The 25,539-nt window shown below is 36.6% G+C and overlaps 1 protein-coding gene across 5 annotated transcripts in view; it reads right to left on the bottom strand.

Annotated features, from left to right (window-relative positions):
* LOC119604072 (WD repeat and FYVE domain-containing protein 3) overlaps window positions 1–25,539 on the bottom strand; it is a 57,660-nt gene that overhangs the window by 14,229 nt on the left and 17,892 nt on the right. For 3 of the 5 annotated variants that reach the window (XM_037956500.1, XM_037956502.1, XM_037956501.1), the window contains exons 2-12: window positions 16,338–16,807; window positions 16,014–16,259; window positions 13,020–13,365; window positions 12,767–12,953; window positions 11,353–12,699; window positions 10,267–11,279; window positions 7,954–8,533; window positions 6,672–7,876; window positions 5,386–6,614; window positions 4,939–5,327; window positions 1,852–2,974 (exon numbers count right to left, since the gene is read on the bottom strand). In XM_037956500.1, the coding sequence (XP_037812428.1) occupies window positions 1,852–2,974; window positions 4,939–5,327; window positions 5,386–6,614; window positions 6,672–7,876; window positions 7,954–8,533; window positions 10,267–11,279; window positions 11,353–12,699; window positions 12,767–12,953; window positions 13,020–13,365; window positions 16,014–16,259; window positions 16,338–16,607 (7,935 nt within the window). In that variant the 5' untranslated portion in view covers window positions 16,608–16,807. Of the gene's footprint in view, window positions 1–1,851; window positions 2,975–4,938; window positions 5,328–5,385; window positions 6,615–6,671; window positions 7,877–7,953; window positions 8,534–10,266; window positions 11,280–11,352; window positions 12,700–12,766; window positions 12,954–13,019; window positions 13,366–16,013; window positions 16,260–16,337; window positions 16,808–25,539 lie in introns of those variants that run through there. The other 2 variants (XM_037956499.1, XM_037956503.1) reach the window with 2 other exon arrangements.

The raw sequence follows: 25,539 nt of genomic DNA on the forward strand, positions 1-25,539 counted from the left end.
GTTCTGTTCTAGTTCTGTTCTAGTTCTGTTCTAGTTCTGTTCTAGTTCTGTTCTAGTTCTGTTCTAGTTCTGTTCTAGTTCTGTTCTAGTTCTGTTCTAGTTCTGTTCTAGTTCTGTTCTAGTTCTGTTCTAGTTCTGTTCTAGTTCTGTTCTAGTTCTGTTCTAGTTCTGTTCTAGTTCTGTTCTAGTTCTGTTCTAGTTCTGTTCTAGTTCAGTTCTGTTCTAGTTCTGTTCTAGTTCTAGTTCTGTTCTAGTTCAGTTCTAGTTCAGTTCTAGTTCAGTTCTAGTTCAGTTCTAGTTCAGTTCTAGTTCAGTTCTAGTTCAGTTCTAGTTCAGTTCTAGTTCAGTTCTAGTTCAGTTCTAGTTCAGTTCTAGTTCAGTTCTAGTTCAGTTCTAGTTCAGTTCTAGTTCAGTTCTAGTTCAGTTCTAGTTCAGTTCTAGTTCAGTTCTAGTTCAGTTCTAGTTCAGTTCTAGTTCAGTTCTAGTTCAGTTCTAGTTCAGTTCTAGTTCAGTTCTAGTTCAGTTCTAGTTCAGTTCTAGTTCAGTTCTAGTTCAGTTCTAGTTCAGTTCTAGTTCAGTTCTAGTTCAGTTCTAGTTCAGTTCTAGTTCAGTTCTAGTTCAGTTCTAGTTCAGTTCTAGTTCAGTTCTAGTTCAGTTCTAGTTCAGTTTAGTTCGGTTCTAGTTCAGTTCTAGTTCAGTTCTAGTTCAGTTCTAGCTAAGTTCTAGTTAAGTTCTAGTTCAGAATTCTAGTTCAGTTCTAGTTCAGTTCTAGTTCAGTTTCTAGTTCAGTTCTAGTTCAGTTCTAGTTCAGTTCTAGTTCAGTTCTAGTTCAGTTCTAGTTCAGTTCTAGTTCAGTGTTCTAGTGTTCAGTTCTAGTTCAGTTCTAGTTTCAGTTCTAGTTCAGTTCTAGTTCAGTTTCTAGTTCAGTTCTAGTTCAGTTCTAGTTCAGTTCTAGTTCAGTTCTAGTTCAGTTCTAGTTCAGTTCTAGTTCAGTTCTAGTTCAGTTCTAGTTCAGTTCTAGTTCAGTTCTAGTTCAGTTCTAGTTCAGTTCTAGTTCAGTTCTAATTCAGTTCTAGTTCTGTTCTAGTTCTGTTCTAGTTTTGTTCTAGTTCTGTTCTAGTTCTGTTCTAGTTCTGTTCTAGTTCTGTTCTAGTTCTGTTCTAGTTCTGTTCTAGTTCTGTTCTAGTTCTGTTCTAGTTCTGTTCTAGTTCTGTTCTAGTTCTGTTCTAGTTCTGTTCTAGTTCTGTTCTAGTTCTGTTCTAGTTCTGTTCTAGTTCTGTTCTAGTTCTGTTCTAGTTCTGTTCTAGTTCTGTTCTAGTTCTGTTCTAGTTCTGTTCTAGTTCTGTTCTAGTTCTGTTCTAGTTCTGTTCTAGTTCTGTTCTAGTTCTGTTCTAGTTCTGTTCTAGTTCTGTTCTAGTTCTGTTCTAGTTCTGTTCTAGTTCTGTTCTAGTTCTGTTCTAGTTCTGTTCTAGTTCTGTTCTAGTTCTGTTCTAGTTCTGTTCTAGTTCTGTTCTAGTTCTGTTCTAGTTCTGTTCTAGTTCTAGTTCTGTTCTAGTTCTGTTCTAGTTCTGTTCTAGTTCTGTTCTAGTTCTGTTCTAGTTCTGTTCTAGTTCTGTTCTAGTTCTGTTCTAGTTCTGTTCTAGTTCTGTTCTAGTTCTGTTCTAGTTCTGTTCTAGTTCTGTTCTAGTTCTGTTCTAGTTCTGTTCTAGTTCTGTTCTAGTTCTGTTCTAGTTCTGTTCTAGTTCTGTTCTAGTTCTGTTCTAGTTCTGTTCTAGTTCTGTTCAAGTTCTGTTCTAGTTCTGTTCTAATTATGTTCTAATTCTGTTCTAGTTCGAAGTTCTGTTTACTTACCACCCATCTTTGTGTTACGGACGTTTCACCTATCAAACTACTAAATATACCCGACGTCTGTTCCACACTTGCTGTCCTCTTTTGACCAGCCACCGATTGTTGTGCATTATCATTAATTGCAGTAGCATGAGCCATAAAACGTTGATAGACCTTGTTACGGACTTTGCGTGGAAAACTTAACAAATAATTGCGACCATCCTCTGAGAATACCTCCAAAGCAATGGGCTGCAACAAATAACGTCTTTTGTGGACTTCACGTATCTCCTCATAACCGAATTTCGAACATTGACGAATTTTACATTGTCTTGTAGTGCCACCAGAGTTGGGTATTATGGGTTCATAGGCTCCCGGAGGCAGGGTATCAATATCCTTTATTTCCCTATTCTTTAGAAGAGTAAAACCATCTACAATATAACAATGTTCTTTGCCGAACAGCAAAAGACCTTCAAAGGTATCGAGACCTTGAATGCGAGCACATCTAAACATAAATGAGATTTTCTCTTGTTCCTCTAACAATCTGAGGAATGTTTCGTTATCGGCAATATTGGTCATTTCCTCTTCCTCTTCGTCATCATCTTGATTGGTGCCATCTACCGATTCTTGTGCTTGATGTGCTAAACGATTTTCGTGGGGCGAAGGTGGTGGTGTATTAGCCGAACCACCCGGTTCACTTTTTGACGATTGATGTAATTGAGGATGTGGCTGCTTCAGCATATTGGCATCTACGGAATGTTGTTGATGCAGTAACTGATGTTGAGCGGCGGCATCAGTTTCGCAGAGAATACGTGGTGGCTGCTGACAATGTGTATAATAGATTTTACTATCAAAGCTAGAGGCAACTTTATTGGCCTTTAATTGACGCGTATCGGTGCGATGATCATTCTCCGGACGATAGGGATAATGTAGATAGAAAAGTTCATTACGCATAGTTTTCTTGCGCATACGATGTGGTCCTTCGGTTGTATCGAGTATCCATTTGTCTAGAGTGGATATACCCTCAGGACCCCAGAGACCACGTTCGCGGGTCAATTCCGTTTCGGACTGTAACCAATCCTGGTGTACATAGCGTTGAGTGTGCTGCAACATTTGAAGGTATTGTTTGCAACGCAACTCCCAAAGATCCCTGGAACAAATGGTGTGAATTATTGGTCAATAATTATAGTTTCGAATTTAGTTCTAGTTCAGTTCTAGTTCAGTTCTATTTCATTTCTAGTTCAGTTCTAGTTCAGTTCTAGTTCAGTTCTAGTTCAGTTCTAGTTCAGTTCTAGTTCAGTTCTAGTTCAGTTCTAGTTCAGTTCTAGTTCAGTTCTAGTTCAGTTCTAGTTCAGTTCTAGTTCAGTTCTAGTTCAGTTCTAGTTCAGTTCTAGTTCAGTTCTAGTTCAGTTCTAGTTCAGTTCTAGTTCAGTTCTAGTTCAGTTCTAGTTCAGTTCTAGTTCAGTTCTAGTTCAGTTCTAGTTCAGTTCTAGTTCAGTTCTAGTTCAGTTCTAGTTCAGTTCTAGTTCAGTTCTAGTTCAGTTCTAGTTCAGTTCTAGTTCAGTTCTAGTTCAGTTCTAGTTCAGTTCTAGTTCTAGTTCAGTTCTAGGTTCAGTTCTAGTTCAGTCTAGTTCAGTTCTAGTTCAGTTCTAGTTCAGTTCTAGTTCAGCTAGTTCAGTTCTAGTTCAGTTCTTGTTCAGATCTAGTTCAGTTCTAGTTCAGTTCTAGTTCATTCTAGTTCAGTTCTAGTTCAGTTCTAGTTCAGTTCTAGTTCAGTTCTAGTTCAGTTCTAGTTCAGTTCTAGTTCAGTTCTAGTTCTAGTTCAGTTCTAGTTCAGTTCTAGTTCTAGTTCTAGTTCAGTTCTAGTTCAGTTCTAGTTCAGTTCTAGTTCAGTTCTAGTTCAGTTCTAGTTCAGTTCTAGTTCAGTTCTAGTTCAGTTCTAGTTCAGTTCTAGTTCAGTTCTAGTTCAGTTCTAGTTCTAGTTCAGTTCTAGTTCAGTTCTAGTTCAGTTCTAGTTCAGTTCTAGTTCAGTTCTAGTTCAGTTCTAGTTCAGTTCTAGTTCTAGTTCAGTTCTAGTTCAGTTCTAGTTCAGTTCTAGTTCAGTTCTAGTTCAGTTCTAGTTCAGTTCTAGTTCAGTTCTAGTTCAGTTCTAGTTCAGTTCTAGTTCAGTTCTAGTTCAGTTCTAGTTCAGTTCTAGTTCAGTTCTAGTTCAGTTCTAGTTCAGTTCTAGTTCAGTTCTAGTTCAGTTCTAGTTCAGTTCTAGTTCAGTTCTAGTTCAGTTCTAGTTCAGTTCTAGTTCAGTTCTAGTTCAGTTCTAGTTCAGTTCTAGTTCAGTTCTAGTTCAGTTCTAGTTCAGTTCTAGTTCAGTTCTAGTTCAGTTCTAGTTCAGTTCTAGTTCAGTTCTAGTTCAGTTCTAGTTCAGTTCTAGTTCAGTTCTAGTTCAGTTCTAGTTCAGTTCTAGTTCAGTTCTAGTTCAGTTCTAGTTCAGTTCTAGTTCAGTTCTAGTTCAGTTCTAGTTCAGTTCTAGTTCAGTTCTAGTTCAGTTCTAGTTCAGTTCTAGTTCAGTTCTAGTTCTGTTCTAGTTCAGTTCTAGTTCAGTTCTAGTTCAGTTCTAGTTCAGTTCTAGTTCAGTTCTAGTTCAGTTCTAGTTCAGTTCTAGTTCAGTTCTAGTTCAGTTCTAGTTCAGTTCTAGTTCAGTTCTAGTTCAGTTCTAGTTCAGTTCTAGTTCAGTTCTAGTTCAGTTCTAGTTCAGTTCTAGTTCAGTTCTAGTTCAGTTCTAGTTCAGTTCTAGTTCAGTTCTAGTTCAGTTCTAGTTCAGTTCTAGTTCAGTTCTAGTACAGTTCTAGTTCAGTTCTAGTTCAGTTCTAGTTCAGTTCTAGTTCAGTTCTAGTTCAGTTCTAGTTCAGTTCTAGTTCAGTTCTAGTTCAGTTCTAGTTCAGTTCTAGTTCAGTTCTAATTCAGTTCTAGTTCATTTCTACTTCAGTTCTAGTTCAGTTCTAGTTCAGTTCTAGTTCAGTTCTAGTTCAGTTCTAGTTCAGTTCTAGTTCAGTTCTAGTTCAGTTCTAGTTCAGTTCTAGTTCAGTTCTACTTCAGTTCTAGTTCAGTTCTACTTACTTTATCAACTGCACATGTATCCCGGTACATTCGAAAGCATGCTCCTTCCGCATATTTGATTTTGTGCGAACTAATTCATCTTTCTTCACTTTTGTACGACTGGCAAGACGAGTCAAACCACCGGTTACCTTTTGTATCTTAGATTGTATTTGATTGTGTATTTCCCAGGGTATACGATAGGAGGCCTTACGCTCAGCATCCACATAATTAAACCATAGCTTAGAAGCCAATTCCATAACCTGCTCACGTGTGGTTTGTAAATCGGGAGCCTTTGAATTAGCCGGAGGAGCACATAGGCTAACTTTGAAAACCTCCTCGATGGCAGGCTTTTTACAGACATACAACTCCTCCCAAACACGGAAGGCAGCGCCGACAATTAGATTGCGACCCTTGATAAGGAAGAAATTAATAAATAAAGCTAAAATGGAAATATTTCTTTAAATGTACCTGTAACTGATTTAAATCCTCATCCTTGGGCTCTATTATATCCGCCTGCGGATTTACATGCCAGGTGGTATTGCGAGTCGTCGAAGGCTCCAGTATAATTTTCATATCCGAAGTCAATTGCAGCAAACAGTATGTCAAACAGCCTATAAATTCCAACTCATGGTTACCGGCTCCAAATATTAACAATCTATGGGTGATGATTTTATGTAAAGCCTCCAAAACGCTCATTTGCTCTGTTATGGCCTCCGTGGGTCTTGACAATAAGTATAAAATAGTGCGGTTTAGGGAGTGATGTAATTGTTCTAATGACAAAGAAGAGGATCTGCGCTTGGCTTGTGCTATTAATTTGATAATAAAATCAAAAATCTCATGAGGATTACGAGTCAAACAACCCTGCCACATTTTGTCTACCACACGTGCGGTAAAATAGAAAACATTGGGAGCTATATGTTGAGTATGACTCTGAGTTAGCGGCACCAAAGAGAGAGCAGCCTGTTCTCCCAGCAAAATATCAGCGGCCAATAAATGATCCATAAGAGCGGTTATTATTTCAGTTTGATATTCAATTTGTAAAGGTATTTCCGAATTATCGGGAGAAGCATCTAATACGAGATCAATAACCGGCGTAGTTTTACCATGCATATTTAGACTTAAGGAATCTACAACAATAACCCGTAAGAAATCTATAATACATTTACGCACAGGATGATTGGTTAGTTTAGTTATAGATTGTTGACTGCTGACGCTCGAATTTAAAAGGAAACAGTTGGATTCCTCTACCGGCGAAGAATTGCCACTATTGGGTTCCGATTCTATAGTATCTTCTTTACTGTTGTTGGGAAAAAGCACCGCTACCAAAGAGGATATAACATCGCCGGTCATCATAACGGGCATAAAGTCGGTAAGATTTTGATAGAGACTGAATAAAAGTTGTATTATAGTCTCGGGATGATTGGTAAGCCAAGGAGCCAATTCACCACCATGTACTATAGCTCTAACCATGCCCAAAAGAACGCAAACAGCCTCGGGACATATATTCATTTTGGGTATATTTGTATTGGCTGAGACGGGAGCGCCCCATAGGAAAGACCAAACACGATCTAAATCAAATTTGGTGTGCTCGGTAGCCAAGAGTTTAACCGGTTGGCCCATTATTAAGGCGGTTATCAGGAAATAAAGTTCCGGAACATCCAAATGATATTGCAAAAGCCATTCCAACATTTGGAAGCCTAAAACGGCAACATATTCAGATAAAATTCCCATTCTTAAACTTCCTATCAACTTACCTGGTATATTTAAAGCCGCCGTTCTCACCTCACCTGCTATGTGTGTGGGCAAATGTTGTAAAACATTTGAAGAGGAGACAATCACTGTACCCGACCCCGAAGACGGACGATTGCTTAACTGTTGAGCCCCTATGCCCATGGTTTTCTTTTGCGAAACCATTTCGGTAAATCTCAAATAACCACCATTATGGGTGCTATCACGAAAACGTACCAGAAAACTTTCATTGGCACATACCACCACCAAAATACGTACGGCTATGATGACAGTGGTAAAGTGTACATGCGGTTGCATAAATAGCAATAGCCAATCCATGCCTAAAGTCTTAGAAATATCATCGCATATAATATAATTGACGGTGTTGCGTGAGGTAAATAGGAGGCCGTGTAATAGAGAAAGACAACGATTACGTAGATAAATATTTTGAGCAGTCGTATCGTATTCGGCAGTAGCAGCTGAATTGGAAGGATTCGGGGTGGGTTTCATTGAGGGTAAGATCAGAGACTTTTCGATCTGCTCTGCCTTGGGTAATTTGGAAGCGCAGTATTGGCCGAAAAGCAATAGGTCTGTGTGGCGTGGTTGACCACCTAATAAAGCTTCTACCAGATTGAAGAGTATCTCTCGTGTGGAGTGATCTTGTATATCCACTATTATGTACAGTAATTTATTAAGTAATTGCAGTTCTCGCATTATTTTAACATTTTGTTTCTTTTCATTCGATTCCACCGCCAGCTCCAGTAAATGTTCCAGTAATGATCTCAATAAACCATTTGGAGCATTATGCCATATATCCAAATCACATAAGAGATCCTGGAAAGCTGTTACATTAGGTATGGCGGTCATATCCTGGCCGGAATTGACAGTACCCACTAAACCGAAAGTGAGATGTAAAATATGAGAGTTGAGTAAGTTCTTTTTCTTTTTGAAAAACATGCCCAAAGTTTGATAGCAACGTTTACGATCCATTTCACTTTGGGCCGCACGATTACTGCGCACTACACAGGTTAAAGCCTTAACACCAGCATACAAAGACTCCACATCTTGAGCCATGGCTATAATGCCCAATAAAACATTGCAGCCTCCCACGGTATCAATCATGGCTGAGACGGGATGAGGACTAAAAACTCTTACACCCAAATAACCCACCACTACACCACCCAAAGTGCGACCAGCTCCCGCTAAATGTCCTGCCGAATTGTGCAGGATTCTTGGAAATAAAGCAAATTTTAAATAGAAAGTTTTATTTATTATCTATTGCCTCAAATACCTTAAAGATCTACTTACTTTATAGGCGTGGCATTCTCATGGGAATTCATGCCCAACTGCTTGGCTATAGACTTATTATCCGCTCTGCTATACACTTTTCTTATCTTCACCAGCGTCAACTGCGACACCGCCTTAGCATTTAAGCCCAATAACACCTTCTCTTCGGCCACTAACGGACCCAAAGGCTCTACCTTTTTACCCAATTGAGGTGCCTGCAATGAGCCCATATAGTGTGGTCCCAAATTATAGATGGTCTGTACGGTCTGTTGATTAACTACATCTTCGAGTAGATGACAAACACCCTGTTTCCAGCACAATCTAGAATAACGTCTCCAAATGGGTGGAGTACCGACATAACCAAATACCGAAGTTGCTACGGGTAAGTTAGCGGAACCAGCTCCGGGATTTTGTGAGATATAATGTAATTTTTGGGAATGCAAGGGTGCTCCGTCTAGATAGAGCTGAAGACTGGAGTTTTTGAGTACAGCACGATTGAGTACTACCACCAAATGATGCCATTGTCCTTCGTGCAGCAGATCGGGACACCAAATGCGTGCACTGTTGTCGTCCGAACCTTCAGGTTCCCAATCGCCGAGGCCTGTGAATATAATATAAGTTTCAGGTGAGGTTTTTCGTTAAGAAAGACATTTAAAAGAATCAGGATATAGATTGTTCCTTGACTATAGAAAGAGTCATAATTTGGTAAAAGAGCTACGATAGAAATTATTCTTAAACTACTAAGAGATGATTCTGAGACTACCTAGAGAGCCGCGATGGAGATTGTTCATAAACTATTAAAAGAGCCATGATAGGGATTGTTCCTAGACTTCCTAGAGAACAACGATTGGGATCGTTCCTAAACTATTAAAGGAGCTACGATTGGGACTGTTTCAAGACTACTAAAAGAGCTACGATTGGGGTTGTTTCTAGAATACTTCGAGCTAGGATTCTGATTGTTCCTAGACTAATTGGAGAGTTACTATTGGGATTGTTGCTTGACTACTTCGAGAGCTACGATTGGGATTGTTCCCAGACTACTTAGAGTGACACCATTAAGATTGTTCCTAGACTACTAAAGGAGCCACGATTGAAATTGCTTCAAAACTACTTAAAGAGCCAATATTGGTATACTTTCTAAACAACAAAAGAAGCATCGAACAGGATTGTTTCTAATCTACTTAAAGAGCCAAGGGATTGCTCCTAGACTCCTAAAGGAGCCGCGATTGAAATTGTTTCTAAACTACTAAAAGATCTACGACCCTAAACTTCCATGAAAGCTGGGATTGTGACTGTTTAAAAACCTTTAATTTCCAACATTTGAGATTCGATCTCGACCGATTGATTGGTAAAAGAGCTACGATATAGATTATTCTTAAACGACTAAGAGATGATTTTGAGACTACCTAGAGAGCCGCAATGGAGATTGTTCATAAACTATTAAAAGAGCCACGATAGGGATTGTTCCTAGACTTCCTAGAGAACAACGATTGGGATTGTTCCTAAACTATAAAGGGAGTTACGATTGGGACTGTTTCTAGACTACTAAAAGAGCTACGATTGGGGTTGTTCCTAGACTACTAAAAGAGCCATGATTCGGATTGTTCCTTGACTACTAAAAGAGCTACGATTGGAATTGTTCCTAGAATACTTCAAGAGCTAGGATTGTGATTGTTCCTAGACTAATTGGAGAGTTACGATTGGGATTGTTCCCTGACTACTTCGAGAGCTACGATTGGGATTGCTCCCAGACTACTTAGAGTGCCACCATTAAGATTGTTCCTAGACTACTAAAGGAGTCACGATTGAAATTGCTCCAAAACTACTTAAAGACCCAAGAATGGTATAGTTTCTAAGCTACAAAAGGAGCATCGAAAAGGATTGTTTATAATCTACTTAAAGAGCCAAGGGATTGCTCCTAGACTCCTAAAGGAGCCGCGTTTGAAATTGTTTTTAAACTACTAAAAGATCTACGATCTCTAAACTTCCATAAAAGCTGGGATTGTGACTGATTAAAAACCTTTAATTGCCAACATTTAAGATTCGATCTTGACCCCCCGAAGATCTAAGATTAAACTTGTTTATGGACACGCGAAAATTTTAACGACTGACGGTATTCCTGTATTCCTAAAAGGCCTTGTTTCTAAACTCTTAAAACACCTGCAAATAATCGTGTTCCCACAGACTCTTGAAAATCTGAAGGTTCAGCCTTTTTACAGACTCTTAAAAGGCGAACAATTGAATTTGTTTGGAAAGCCTCTAGAGCTTTTAGAAATAAGCTTCTTATTTGATCTTTAAAAACCAAAAAAAAAAAATTAACAAACATTAACTTACTCTTACTTGGAGTGACCAAAGTTTCCTGTGTAGAGACCACAATAGCCTTATCACGAGCCGACAGCAATATCGAAAGACACACCAAATTCTCCTCTCTCGGATTATGTATGGTTCTCACCAATGTCAGCAAACGTACACAATGTGGATCGGTTTTGGGATCAGAGAATTTCTCCACACAAAACCAAGTGGAAAACGATAAACCAGTTTGTGGTGGAAAGATACGATCACCCGAACCTATGCCACCTATAGTATTGGAATCAATGGTGCCACCAGCTGTGGCCGTAGCTTGAGGAGCCAATGAAGGTAAATACAGACAACCAAAGCCTTCGGCAGACATATCCATTTCCACAAAGGGCGGTAGAGTACTAGAACCATGAGCACGAAAATCTCTTGGTGTAGTCATGGATACTAGAGTTTTAATGCGTGTTAAAGGAACAGGACCACCCATTTTATAGGGTTTATTTAAATCTATATCAGCACACGATAAGGGCTCTCCCAAACGTAGAAATTCTCTTAGTTCGGTAGGCTGTAAAGCCTGAGCAGCCAATCTTTCCAATATGTATTGCATGGGCACATGTAAAGGATTGATTTCCTCGGATAAAGCTTTTCGTGAAATATTCAACAGCTGGCCGGCCAAACCATAATCACACATTATCTGTTGATTACGTTCACTGCGTACTAGAGATTTGATAATTTCACTTAGATAAACTTGTAGATTTACAGCCAAGGTATGCTCTTCTGGATGAGTAACACTAGGCAAAAGCTGCAGCATGCATAACACTACACCAGGATGTACAATTCTAGGTTCTGGCGATGGCTGTGTTAGATTCAATTGATTGGGATGAGCTGGTGTTATGGCCAATTCTTTGCTGGGTGAACGATTATGTTGATCATTGAAGAGTGTTATTATATTATTCAAATTGGGAGATTCAAAGTTGTCCAAAGCTATGCTATACAGAAGACGATAGACCACACAAACATAGGACAAAGAACGGGGTATGGAGTTGTTAAAGCTGGTTGGGAAAAGGAAACAAAAGCTTGGTTAATTTTTGTTATGGTTAAAGTTTCTCTAAAGTTTACAATTACCTGTAATTTAAAATATCACCAGAAAACACATCATGATAATATTTTTGCGACACCACATCGGATTTAAAGAAACCCTTGAATTCGGGAAGCTCGGTGTGATTACCAAAGCAACCCAATAATCTCAAAGTGTCACACAAAGAAGCGGTGCAGATTTCCTGATGAAAGAACTTGGCATTGGCGGGTTCAAAACGCATAGCCGTAGCCAAGGTTTGACAAACCATTTGCAGCAATAATATCAAATCGTCTTGAGGTATTTGCTGATCTTCCTCCACATCTTCTGAGGCCAAAGGCTCATCACACAGTTTACCATCTAAAGACACAAAAACACTGGTCAAATAGACAAAACCACCCACTTTACGAAACACAGTACGAGTACGATGAGAATCTTTAAGGCAACCCAAAAGCATATTGAGTATTTGTATTTTAAATTCCACCTGATAAGGAGGCACAGCATGCATAACAGATAGAATGAAAAGCATATCATCATCTCCTCCGGCGGATAAGATCAACTCGCGTATTATACCCAAAGCTTGGGGACGACAATGTTTAAATTTCACCAAATCGTGTATGCACTTAGCGCCACCACATTCTCTAAAAACATTGGCATTGTTGTTGTTGCCACTTAGCAAAATGGTCAAAGCCTCCAGGACATGTTTACCCATAACATCGGTTAAATCCTGTTCCTGTTCCGTTTCCGCTACCACAGCATTTTCCTCATCTTTGGTTATTTTCCTAACATGTTCACTATAACGATTAAGACACGTAACAAACACTTCCAGAATGCCCACCTCCCGATAGACATCCTTAAATACATTATTATGTCTTAGAATATTTAACAGAGTTTTCAAACACAATATACTACAACTAGTCGAATGATTATTTTTCAGCAGCAAGGACAACGATATCAACTCCTTACAGGGTACAAAATTCAATTGGAAAACAATAAATTCCAAAAGATCAAAGAATTTCTCTTGGATTTGGGAACCCTTCAAATGGATGCGTTCGGTAAATTGACTAAGAGTATTTTCAGATTCCAAAATGAAATAGTTGGCATTTTCCGAATGATAGACCCGTGATATGGCATCCAAAATAGTGCAACACAAAGATGTAGAGGTGGCCTTTAGGAAAACAGTTTGTAACACCTGAAAGGCATAAATATTGCGTACACAGGTTTCACGCGATGAAGCCTGGGGCATTTGGAAATTTTGCATTTTAAAGAGAGCATTGATTTGAGCTTGTGGCGGACGCAACTCATTAAAACCGCACATGCAAAGTGAGGAAATCATTAAGACCAGATTGCGTATGGCGGCCTGCACTTCTATGGATTGGGTGCGTGATGTATCGAATCTAAAAATAAAAGCAAAGTTTTGCAGATCTTATAATGAGTCTTGAAAAGCAGTTAAAAAAAACTTACTTGAGCAAAAAATCGCTTAAGAATATATAACCCTGTGATGCCTTAAAATCATCCAATAATATTTGCGATACTTGACTAGAATCTTTCAGAAAACAAAAGACCGTTACAAACATTTCCACTATTTCCAAAGGATTGCCAAATGTAAGGCGACGCATATTATCCACACATAAAGCCATACAGCCTTTGGCTATAAAAAATAAATCGGAAATACATTAGAATTTTGAACTTCTAAAGTACCATTCATCACACTTACAATGTATATAACTGACTACGGCATCGGTTAGACCATGTCGCGATATTGTGGTTAATATTTCAGCAGCATTTTTACGCCACACTATATTGTGTGTGGGGCATGGTGATGTTATGGCCGAGAAGAGTAAAGTTAAATCATCCATTCTTGCCAGTTCCTCGGCTGGATAAGGATACGAACATAATTTCACCAGCAATTGCACAAAAACTTTTTGCAGTAAAGTACGTCTTTCGAATGCATTGAAATCACTGGGTGTTTCGGAGGGTGAATCATCCTCTACCGCGGGTAGATCAAAGAAGAGATATAGACATTTAACCAATGTCGAGGGCACGGCAGCAGCTGTCATAACCTAGAAGAAAAATGGGAAATGTTATGGGGCTGTACTAGAACAGAATTCCAAAAGAAGCATAACAGAACTGTAAGAGAATTAGAACAGAACTAGAACAGAACTAGAACAGAACTAGAACAGAACTAGAACAGAACTAGAACAGAACTAAAACAGAACAAGAAAAGAACAGAACAGAAAAAAAAACTAGAACAGAACTAGAACAGAACTAGAACAGAACTAGAACAGAACTAGAACAGAACTAGAACAGAACTAGAACAGAACTAACAGAAATGAACAGAACTAGAAAAAGAACTAGAACAGAACTAGAACAGAACTAGAACAGAACTAGAACAGAACTAGAACAGAACTAGAAACAGAACTAGAACAGAACTAGAACAGAACTAGAACAGAACTAGAACAGAACTAGAACAGAACTAGAACAGAACTAGAACAGAACTAGAACAGAACTAGAACAGAACTAGAACAGAACTTGAACAGAACTAGAACAGAAATAGAACAGAACTAGAACAGAACTAGAACAGAACTAGAACAGAACTAGAACAGAACTAGAACAGAACTAGAACAGAACTAGAACAGAACTAGAACAGAACTAGAACAGAACTAGAACAGAACTAGAACAGAACTAGAACAGAACTAGAACAGAACTAGAACAGAACTAGAACAGAACTAGAACAGAACGAGAACAGAACTAGAACAGAACTAGAACAGAGAACTAGAACAGAACAGAACAGAGAACAGAACTAGAACAGAACTAGAACAGAACTAGAACAGAACTAGAACAGAACTAGAACAGAACTAGAACAGAACTAGAACAGAACTAGAACAGAACTAGAACAGAACTAGAACAGAACTAGAACAGAACTAGAACAGAACTAGAACAGAACTAGAACAGAACTAGAACAGAACTAGAACAAACTAGAACAGAACTAGAACAGAACTAGAACTGAACTAGAACAGAACTAGAACAGAACTTGAACAGAACTAGAACAGAACTAGAACAGAACTAGAACTAGAACAGAACTAGAACAGAACTAGAACAGAACTAGAACAGAACTAGAACAGAACTAGAACAGAACTAGAACAGAACTAGAACAGAACTAGAACAGAACTAGAACAGAACTAGAACAGAACTAGAACAGAACTAGAACAGAACTAGAACAGAACTAGAACAGAACTAGAACAGAACTAGAACAGAACTAGAACAGAACTAGAACAGAACTAGAACAGAACTAGAACAGAACTAGAACAGAACTAGAACAGAACTAGAACAGAACTAGAACAGAACTAGAACAGAACTAGAACAGAACTAGAACAGAACTACTAGAACAGAACTAGAACAGAACTAGAACTGAACTAGAACAGAACTAGAACAGAACTAGAACAGAACTAGAACAGAACTAGAACAGAACAGACTAGAACAGAACTAGAACAGAACTAGAACAGAACTAACAGAACTACAGAACTAGAACAGAACTAGAACAGAACTAGAACAGAACTAGAACAGAACTAGAACAGAACTAGAAAGAACTAGAACAGAACTAGCACAGAAATAAAACAGAACTGGAACAGAACTAGAACAGAACTAGAACAGAACTAGAACAGAACTAGAACAGAACTAGAACAGAACTAGAACAGAACTAGAAAAGAACTAGAACAGCACTAGAACAGAACTAGAACAGAACTAGAACAGAACTAGAACAGAACTAGAACAGAACTAGAACTGAACTAGAACTGAACTAGAACTGAACTAGAACAGAACTAGAACAGAACTAGAACAGAACTAGAACAGAACTAGAACAGAACTAGAACAGAACTGAACTAGAACAGAACTAGAACAGAACTAGAACAGAACTAGAACAGAACTAGAACAGAACTAGAACAGAACTAGAACAGAACTAGAAAGAAACTAGAACAGAAATAGAACTAGAACAGAACTAGAACAGAACTAGAACAGAACTAGAACAGAACTAGAACAGAACTAGAACAGAACTAGAACAGAACTAGAACAGAACTAGAACAGAACTAGAACAGAACTAGAACAGAACTAGAACAGAACTAGAACAGAACTAGAACTGAACTAGAACTGAACTAGAACTGAACTAGAACAGAACTAGAACAGAACTAGAACAGAACTAGAACAGAACTAGAACAGAACTAGAACAGAACTAGAACAGAACTAGAACAGAACTAGAACAGAACTAGAACAGAACTAGAACAGAACTAGAACAGAACTAGAACAGAACTAGAACAGAACTAGAACAGAACTAGAACAGAACTAGAACAGAACTAGAACAGAACTAGAACAGAACTAGAACAGAATTAGAATAGAACTAGAACAGAACTAAAACTGAACTATATCTTAACGTGCTTTTAGCTTTCTTTAACGAAATAATTCCAATTATGTTTGCATACTTTTTCGTAGCACTGTTAGTATTCTGAATTCATACAAACAAGAGCATAAGCAATCGATTATATCATGTTATCATTGTGCATTTAATTTGAAAATCGTTAAACTTTTCTCTAAACAATTAACAAGAAAACATTTTGCTTTCATGCAAGGATTATATCCAGTTCTCTCAAGTGCTATACAAACATACGGTAAACAATAAAATCTGTTAAATTCCTCTTGTTCCTCTGTTCCCACTTACCTGTATTAAAGACACATCACCATTTGCTAATAAATTTAATGTTGACAATAGCATCCAACCGCTACTTGTCTCTTCGGTTGTTTCAATTTCCAAGAACTTAACAATTGCTATCGAAGCTGCTTCTGTGCTTTGATTAGAGGCACGTTTACGTATTTCGCTAACCATGAGACGTGAGACTTGTTGGCAGAAAGCAACAACATCCCAAAATTTCTCACTCATATCCGAAGCGGGACAAGCACTAAAAACCTGTAAAATAGTAAAGATAATACAATTAAAACTAAAAGTTTTCCTTTTTTAGTTGACATCCTTTCGTCCTTCCGTTACCTTGCAAAATAATGGCAACATTTGATATAGTTTCATGTCTCTTTCTTGTTCGCTGAGTGGTTCTTTGGGATGGGTATATTCATTGAATAGTTTTTTCAATGTATGCAAACTTATCTGTACACGAGCATCCATCATGGCATCCTCACTGCCACCGGTGGGTAGTGATGAGCCACCATTGGCATTATGGCCACCAGAGGTGCTGTTAGAGCCAGCACTACCGTTGCCAGCTGGTGCACTACCCGTGCCACGTAATTTACGCATTACATTCATTGTATGGGTATCCTTGTTACTCTCTCCCCTCCCTGCAAGCAGCAGTTACTTTTATAACTTCTCACTTCTGTTCTTTAGAGCTTTAAAAGCTCTTAAAGATGTTTACTTAAAACTCCCTCTGGAGGGGTTTTATATTTGATTTGCTTTAACTGCTTTAACTCTCAAAGAATGTTAAATGATTTGAAAATCTTTATGGAAATCTGTAAGAAAAAAAAGTTTACAAAACCAATTAATTGAAATTAATCTTTTCTTGGGAATAACGCTAAAATGATATAATTCTCGACAAGTGTTTTGCATTTGTATGAAAATGTTTTTTAAAATTAATTGAATCAAATACTTAGACAAAGAAGAAAAAATATTGAGTGTGTAAGTTTAATTGATGATTATACACACAAGTTTATAAAACAATTGAAATAGAGGGAGGTTGGGACAGGAGTGTATATGTTGCTAACATTGAATATTTAATTATTAAATTAAAATGCGAATAAATAAAGTTATCCGACGTTATAAATAGTTTTAGTGTAAATGGTTATTCGGGTTTTTGTCTATTCTGAAAAGAACAGAACTAGAACAGACTTAGAACAGAACTAGAATAGAACTAGAACAGAACTAGAACAGAACTTGAACAGAACTAGAACGGAACTAGAACAGAACTAGAACAGAACAAGAACAGAACTAGAACAGAACTAGAACAGAACTAGAACAGAACTAGAACAGAACTAGAACAGAACTAGAACAGAACTAGAACAGAACTAGAACAGAACTAGAACAGAACCAGAACAGAACTAGAACAGAACTAGAACAGAACCAGAACAGAACTAGAACAAAACTAGAACAGAACTAGAACAGAACTAGAACAGAACTAGAACAGAACTAGAACAGAACTAGAACAGAACTAGAACAGAACTAGAACAGAACTAGAACAGAACTAGAACAGAACTAGAACAGAACTAGAACTGAACTAGAACTAAACTAGAACTGAACTAGAACTGAACTAGAACTGAACTAGAACTGAACTAGAACTGAACTAGATCTGAACTAGAACTAAACTAGAACTGAACTAGAACTGAACTAGAACTGAACTAGAACTGAACTAGAACTGAAATAGAATTGAAATAGAACTGAACTAGAACTGAACTAGAACTGATCCAGAACTGAACCAGAACTGAATTAGAACTGAACTAGAACTGAACTAGAACAGAACTAGAGCTGAACAAGAACAGAACTAGAACAGAACTAGAACAGAACTAGAACAGAACTAGAACAGAACTAGAACTAGAACTGAACTAGAACTAAACTAGAACTAGAACTGAACTAGAACTGAACTAGAACTGAACTAGAACTAAACTAGAACTGAACTAGAACTCAACTAGAACTGAACTAGAACTGAAATAGAATTGAAATAGAACTGAACTAGAACTGATCTAGAACTGAACCAGAACTGAACTAGAACTGAACCAGAACTGAACTAGAACTGAACTAGAACTGAACTAGAACAGAACTAGAACAGAACTAGAGCTGAACTAGAACTGAACTAGAACTGAACTAGAACTGAACTAGAACTGAACTAGAACTGAACTAGAACTGAACTAGAACTGAACTAGAACTGAACTAGAACTGAACTAGAACTAAACTAGAACTGAACTAGAACTCAACTAGAACTGAACTAGAACTGAAATAGAATTGAAATAGAACTGAACTAGAACTGATCTAGAACTGAACCAGAACTGAATTAGAACTGAACTAGAACTGAACTTGAACTGATCTAGAACTGAACTAGAACTGAACTAGAACTGAAGTAGAACTGAACTAGAACTGAACTAGAACTGAACTAGAAACTGAACTAGAACTGAACTAGAACTGAACTAGAACTGAACTAGAACTGAACTAGAACTGAACTAGAACTGAACTAGAACTGAACTAGAACTGAACTAGAACTGAACTAGAACTGAACTAGAACTGACTGACTAGAACTGAACTAGAACTGAACTAGAACTGAACTAGAACTGAACTAGAAACTGAACTAGAACTGAACTAGAACTGAACTAGAACTGACTAGAACTGAACAAACTGAACCGAGAACTGAACTAGAACTGAACCAGAACTGAACTAGAACTGAACTAGAACTGAACTAGAACTGAACTAGAACTAAACTGAACTAGAACTGAACTAGAACTGAACTAGAACTGAACTAGAACTGAACTAGAACTGAACTAGAACTGAACTAGAACTGAACTAGAACTGAACTAGAACTGAACTAGAACTGAACTAGAACTGAACTAGAACTGAACTAGAACTGAACTAGAACTGAACTAGAACTGAACTAGAACTGAACTAGAACTGAACTAGAACTGAACTAGATCTGAACTAGAACTGAACTAGAGCTGAACTAGAACTGAACTAGAACTGAACTAGAACTGAACTAGAACTGAACTAGAACTGAACTAGAACTGAACTAGAACTGAACTAGAACTGAACTAGAACTGAACTAGAACTGAACTAGAACTGAACTAGAACTGAACTAGAACTGAACTAGAACTGAACTAGAACTGAACTAGAACTGAACTAGAACTGAACTAGAACTGAACTAGAACTGAACTAGAACTGAACTAGAACTGAACTAGAACTGAACTAGAACTGAACTAGAACTAGAACTGAAGACTAGAACTGAACTAGACTGAACTAGAACTGAACTAGAACTGAAACTAGAAGCTGAACTAGAACTGAACTAGAACTGAACTAGAACTGAACAGAACTGAACTAGAACTGAACTAGAACTGAACTAGAACTGAACTAGAACTGAACTAGAACTGAACTAGAACTGAACTAGAACTGAACTAGACTGAACTAGAACGACTTAGACTGAACTAGAACTGAACTAGAACTGAACTAGAACTGAACTAGAACTGAACTAGAACTGAACTAGAACTGGAACTAGAACTGAACTAGAACTGAACTAGAACTGAACTAGAACTGAACTAGAACTGAACTAGAACTGAACTAGAACTGAACTAGAACTGAACTAGAACTGAACTAGAACTGAACTAGAACTGAACTAGACTGAACTAGAACTAGAACTGAACTAGAACTGAAACTAGAACTGAACTAGAACTGAACTAGAACTAGAACTAACTAGAACTGAACTAGAACTGAACTAGAACTGAACTAGAACTGAACTAGAACTGAACTAGAAACTGAACTAGAACTGAACTAGAACTGAACTAGAACTGAACTAGAACTGAACTAGAACTGAACTAGAACTGAACTAGAACTGAACTAGAACTGAACTAGAACTGAACTAGAACTGAACTACTGAACTAGACTGAACATGAACTAGAACTGAATTAGAACGGAATTTCGATGCTTAATTTTTTAATTTTTCAACCTACCCTCGTATATGATAACATAAACAATAATTAAGCTATAAATATTTGTATCAAAATCAAAACATGATTGATTTCACAGGAATTCAATGCGAACCGTTTAATTCTTATCATTCGACAGTTTGAGACAAATATTAAGAAAATTTTTAACCGATTTTTTATAATCTATATAAATATATAAATTTTATATAAACTTCCTCAATATTATATTATAAATAAACTAAATAAACTATTTATAATTTAATAAATGAGCACATTTACCATATCTTTAACAATTTAAAATAGATTTATTTCCGCACTATTTTATAACAAATGATTTAAAATATTTACAAACAATTTTTTGTGATTTGTAGACAAAACAACAATGCAAAATTATAATAAAAAATTAAAAAAAGTACATACAACGATAAGACAAATGACAGAAATGCTAATGAAAATAATAACAACAATTTAATTATTGAATAAATATGAACACATATGTACTGCACAGCAGGGACGGAAAAACGGGAATTATAAAAATGCTGATTTTTGCAAAAAGTTTCGAGAGATGAAAATGTAATGAGTTTAATGGCAGTTCAGTTCTAGCTTAGTTCTAGTTCAAGAGTACTTTAAAGCATTTCATTACTCTCGCAATTCCCATCCCTGCCATAGATACATGAGACAAATTACAACAAGTGTTATTGCATGGTACTGATGAATCACTTTAACATATAAAAAAAGACAATAACAATATCAATATTTGTTTATTACTCTTCCAATACCCCCTCAACTCCCCTCCACCACCTACACACGGCCCTTTCGTATCTGGTTCTTTTCTTACTATCGCATTTTATTATCTAAATCAAGTAGTAATTGCGTTCTGTGGTGTTCTGCTCATCGTCAGAGTTGTTAATAATTTGTTATTAAACAATTGATAAACAAAACAAATCATGTACAGAGGGAGCGTATTTGAAATTTTAATTGATGAGTGTGGGTTTATAAAAATGTAAATATAAAAATATACATATATTTTTTAAAGAAAAACTCCCACAAAATGTGGAAATTTATATGTGAGTTGATGATTAAAAATAATGCATAATCAGCACAATATGTATGTATTGTGGAAAAAACGCAGAGCTTTATATGGTTTTGGGATGGATGTCTTAATCTATATTTAATTTTCAACGCAATAAAAAAAGATAAAGAAAATTAAAATATAGCAAGAAATTTACTTAAATAAAGTATTTATAAAAGCTTTACTATAAGATCATATACTGCTAAAAAGCTGAATTTGTGAAGCTTTTAACAGAATATAACTAGAAAAGAACTAGTTAAGAACTAGAACAGAACTAGAACAGAACTAGAACAGAACTAGAACAGAAGTAAAACTAGAACAGAAGTAGAACTAGAACAGAAGTAGAACTAGAACAGAAGTAGAACTAGAACAGAAGTAGAACTAGAACAGAAGTAGAACTAGAACAGAAGTAGAACTAGAACAGAACTAGAACAAAACTAGAACAGAACTAGAACAGAACGAGAACAGAACTAGAACAGAACCAGAACAGAACTAGAACAGAACTAGAACAGAACTAGAACAGAACTAGAACAAAACTAGAACAGAACTAGAACAGAACTAGAACAGAACTAGAACAGAACTAGAACAGAACTAGAACAAAACTAGAATAGAACTAGAACAGAACTAGAACAGAACTAGAACAGAACTAGAACAAAACTAGAACAGAACTAAAACAGAACTAGAACAGAACTAGAATAGAACTAGAACAGAACTAGAACAGAACTAGAACAGAACTAGAACAGAACTAGAACAGAACTAGAACAGAACTAGAACAGAACTAGAACAGAACTAGAACAGAACTAGAACAGAACTAGAACAGAACTAGAACAGAACTAGAACAGAACTAGAACAGAACTAGAACAGAACTAGAACAAACTAGAAACAGAACTAGAACAGAACTAGAACACGAACTAGAACAGAACTAGAACAGAACTAGAACAGAACTAGAACAGAACTAGACAGACTAACAGAACTAGAACTAGAACAGAACTAGAACAGAACTGGAACAGAAACTGGAACAGAACTAGAACATAAGTAGAACAGAACTAGAACAGAATTAGAACAGAACTAGAAAAATTAGAACAGAATTAGAACAGAACTAGAACAGAACTAGAACAGAACTAGAACAGAACTAGAACAGAACTAGAACAGAACTAGAACAGAACTAGAACAGACTAGAACAGAACTAGAACAGAACTAGAAACAGAACTAGAACAGAACTAGAACAGAACTAGAACAGAACTAGAACAGAACTAGAACAGAACTAGAACAGAACTAGAACAGAACTAGAACAGAACTAGAACAGAACTAGAACAGAACAGAACAGAACAGAACAGAACTAGAGAACAGAACTAAGAACAGAACATAACAGAACTAGAACATAACTAGAACAGAACAGAACAGAACTAGAACTAGAACAGAACTAGAACAGAACTAGAACAGAACTAGAACAGAACTAGAACATAACTAGAACAGAACTAGAACAGAACTAGAACAGAACTAGAACAGAACTAGAACAGAACTAGAACAGAACTAGAACAGAACTAGAACAGAACTAGAACAGAACTAGAACAGAACTAGAACAGAACTAGAACAGAACTAGAACAGAACTAGAACAGAACTAGAACAGAACTAGAACAGAACTAGAACAGAACTAGAACAGAACTAGAAGAGAACTAGAACAGAACTAGAAGAGAACTAGAACAGAACTAGAACAGAACTAGAACAGAACTAGAACAGAACTAGAACACTAGAACAGAACTAGAACAGAACTAGAACAGAACTAGAACAGAACTAGAACAGAGCTAGAACAGAACTAGAACAGAACTAGAACAGAACTAGAACAGAACTAGAACAGAACTAGAACAGAACTAGAACAGAACTAGAACAGAACTAGAACAGAACTAGAACAGAACTAGAACAGAACTAGAACAGAACTAGAACAGAACTAGAACAGAACTAGAATAGAACTAGAACAGAACTAGAACAGAACTAGAACATAACTAGAACATAACTAGAACATAACTAGAACAGAACTAGAACAGAACTAGAACAGAACTAGAACAGAACAGAACTAGAACAAACTAGAACAGAACTAGAACAGAACTAGAACAGAACTAGAACAGAACTAGAACAGAATTAGAACAGAGCTAGAACAGAATTAGAACAGAACTAGAACTAGAACAGAACTAGAACAGAACAGAACTAGAACAGAACTAGAACAGAACTAGAATAGAACTAGAATAGAACTAGAATAGAACTAGAATAGAACTAGAATAGAACTAGAATAGAACTAGAATAGAACTAGAATAGAACTAGAATAGAACTAGAATAGAACTAGAACAAAACTAGAACAAAACTAGAACAAAACTAGAACAAACTAGAACAAAACTAGAACAGAACTGCCTAGAAGTCTAGGAATGTACAAGAAAACAATCTTTCTAAGGAAGACTCCCTCACTGTAATAGTTGATCTAAACTGTTCTCTTTTACATGTTCTTTCTCTTATTAAATACTTTATTACATGATCATTTCCTCAAAATTTTAAATTCTTTAAACATGAAAATGTATAATTTTTTTTGCTTAAAATGCAGGAAATTTAAATAAATTTCTTTAACGGTGTTTTTTAGGTCATTCACGTTTTATTAGTGTTTTTTCATAAATTTCATGTATTTTTTCATTCATTTCTTTTTAATATGTTTTGTATTGTTGTTAAAAAAAAAGTATTTTCTTTTTTAAATTTTTATGCACGTCTCCCACGTATGACGACAAATGAACAGAAAAAAAAGAAACAATCAAAGTTGTATGTTTTTAAAGACTTTGATTTTCCTATGAAAATGTTATTCCACACGCGCCACACGCTGCAAATGTATTACTCCGTGAGTGAGTGAGTGAGTGTGTGTGAGTGCCTATGGTTGTATTTTTAAATGTCTGAGGTTCTGGCTGGTTTTGGATTTGCACCCAGTAGTAGTAAGATTGTAAATTCATTCAGTCATTCCCATACTCATTCATCATCTTCATTACGTACGTTCACAACTTGACTTGTAAAAATCCCACAAAGAAATACAATAAAACCAACTTTGTCACGCATTTTTTTTTTTTGTCCTACGTACGAATATAAACGTATATATAGATTTGGATTGTGTGTTCAGACTAAATAAAATACATTTTCTATCTCTACATATGAATGACACAACAACCACAATGTGCAACGTTCAACTGCAACAATATTCAATGTCAATAAACTTTTTTTGGCAGTGAACTGTAATATACAGCCTGTATTTTCAAAAACGGAATGAATGAATGAATGAAAATTCTGTTTTAGAGAGGAAATAAATTTTGAATGCAGTTATAGAACGGACATTGGAAATGTTCCAAGTGTGTTTGTATTCAGGTAAATTTTCTAGTTTCTTTGTGTCGCTGACATATGGCAGTATTTCGAAGAATAGTGGGACAAAAACCAGTCTACTGAATCATGAAGATGTTGAAAATTGAGTTTTTTATTTAAATTTTGGGTTTTATCCCTTAGCTGTACAAAATCGCGTCAGTGTGGATCTCGACATGTCTTCCCCATAGTAGTGAAATGATCAATGAAATAATCTAAGCTTTGTTTCATATCTGTCTAAAAATAATCGAAGTGTTTCCCAATTTGATTGCTGATTCCATTTTCATCCATCTTCTAGTTGTGCTCTAGTTTTATTCTAGTTCAGTTCTAAAACTGAACTAGAACTGAACTAGAACAGAACTAGAACAGAACTAGAGCAGAACTAGAACAGAACTAGAAACTAACAGAACTAGAACAGAACTAGAACTGAACTAGAACTGAACTAGAACAGAACTAGAACAGAACTAGAACTGAACTAGAACAGAACTAGAACAGAACTAGAACTGAACTAGAACTGAACTAGAACTGAACTAGAACTGAACTAGAACTGAACTAGAACAGAACTAGAACAGAACTAGAGCAGAACTAGAACTGAACTAGAACAGAACTAGAACAGAACTAGAACAGAACTAGAACAGAACTAGAGCAGAACTAGAACAGAACTAGAATAGAACTAGAACAGAACTAGAACAGAACTAGAACCGAACTAGAACTGAACTAGAACTGAACTAGAACTAGAAGTGAACTAGAACTGAACTAGAACAGAACTAGAACAGAACTAGAACAGAACTAGAACAGAACTAGAACAGAACTAGAACAGAACTAGAACAGAACTAGAACTGAACTAGAACTGAACTAGAACTGAACTAGAACTGAACTAGAACTGAACTAGAACTGAACTAGAATTGAACTAGAACTGAACTAGAACTGAACTAGAACTGAACTAGAACTGAACTAGAACTGAACTAGAACTGAACTAGAACTGAACTAGAACTGAACTAGAACTGAACTAGAACTGAACTAGAACTGAACTAGAACTGAACTAGAACTGAACTAGAACTGAACTAGAACTGAACTAGAACTGAACTAGAACTGAACTAGAACTGAACTA

The sequence above is a fragment of the Lucilia sericata genome, unplaced genomic scaffold, assembly GCF_015586225.1.
Source record: "Lucilia sericata isolate MDLA Ls3-8-SP2 unplaced genomic scaffold, ASM1558622v1 Contig000359F_arrow, whole genome shotgun sequence".
In the NCBI taxonomy this organism is placed as follows: domain Eukaryota; kingdom Metazoa; phylum Arthropoda; class Insecta; order Diptera; family Calliphoridae; genus Lucilia; species Lucilia sericata.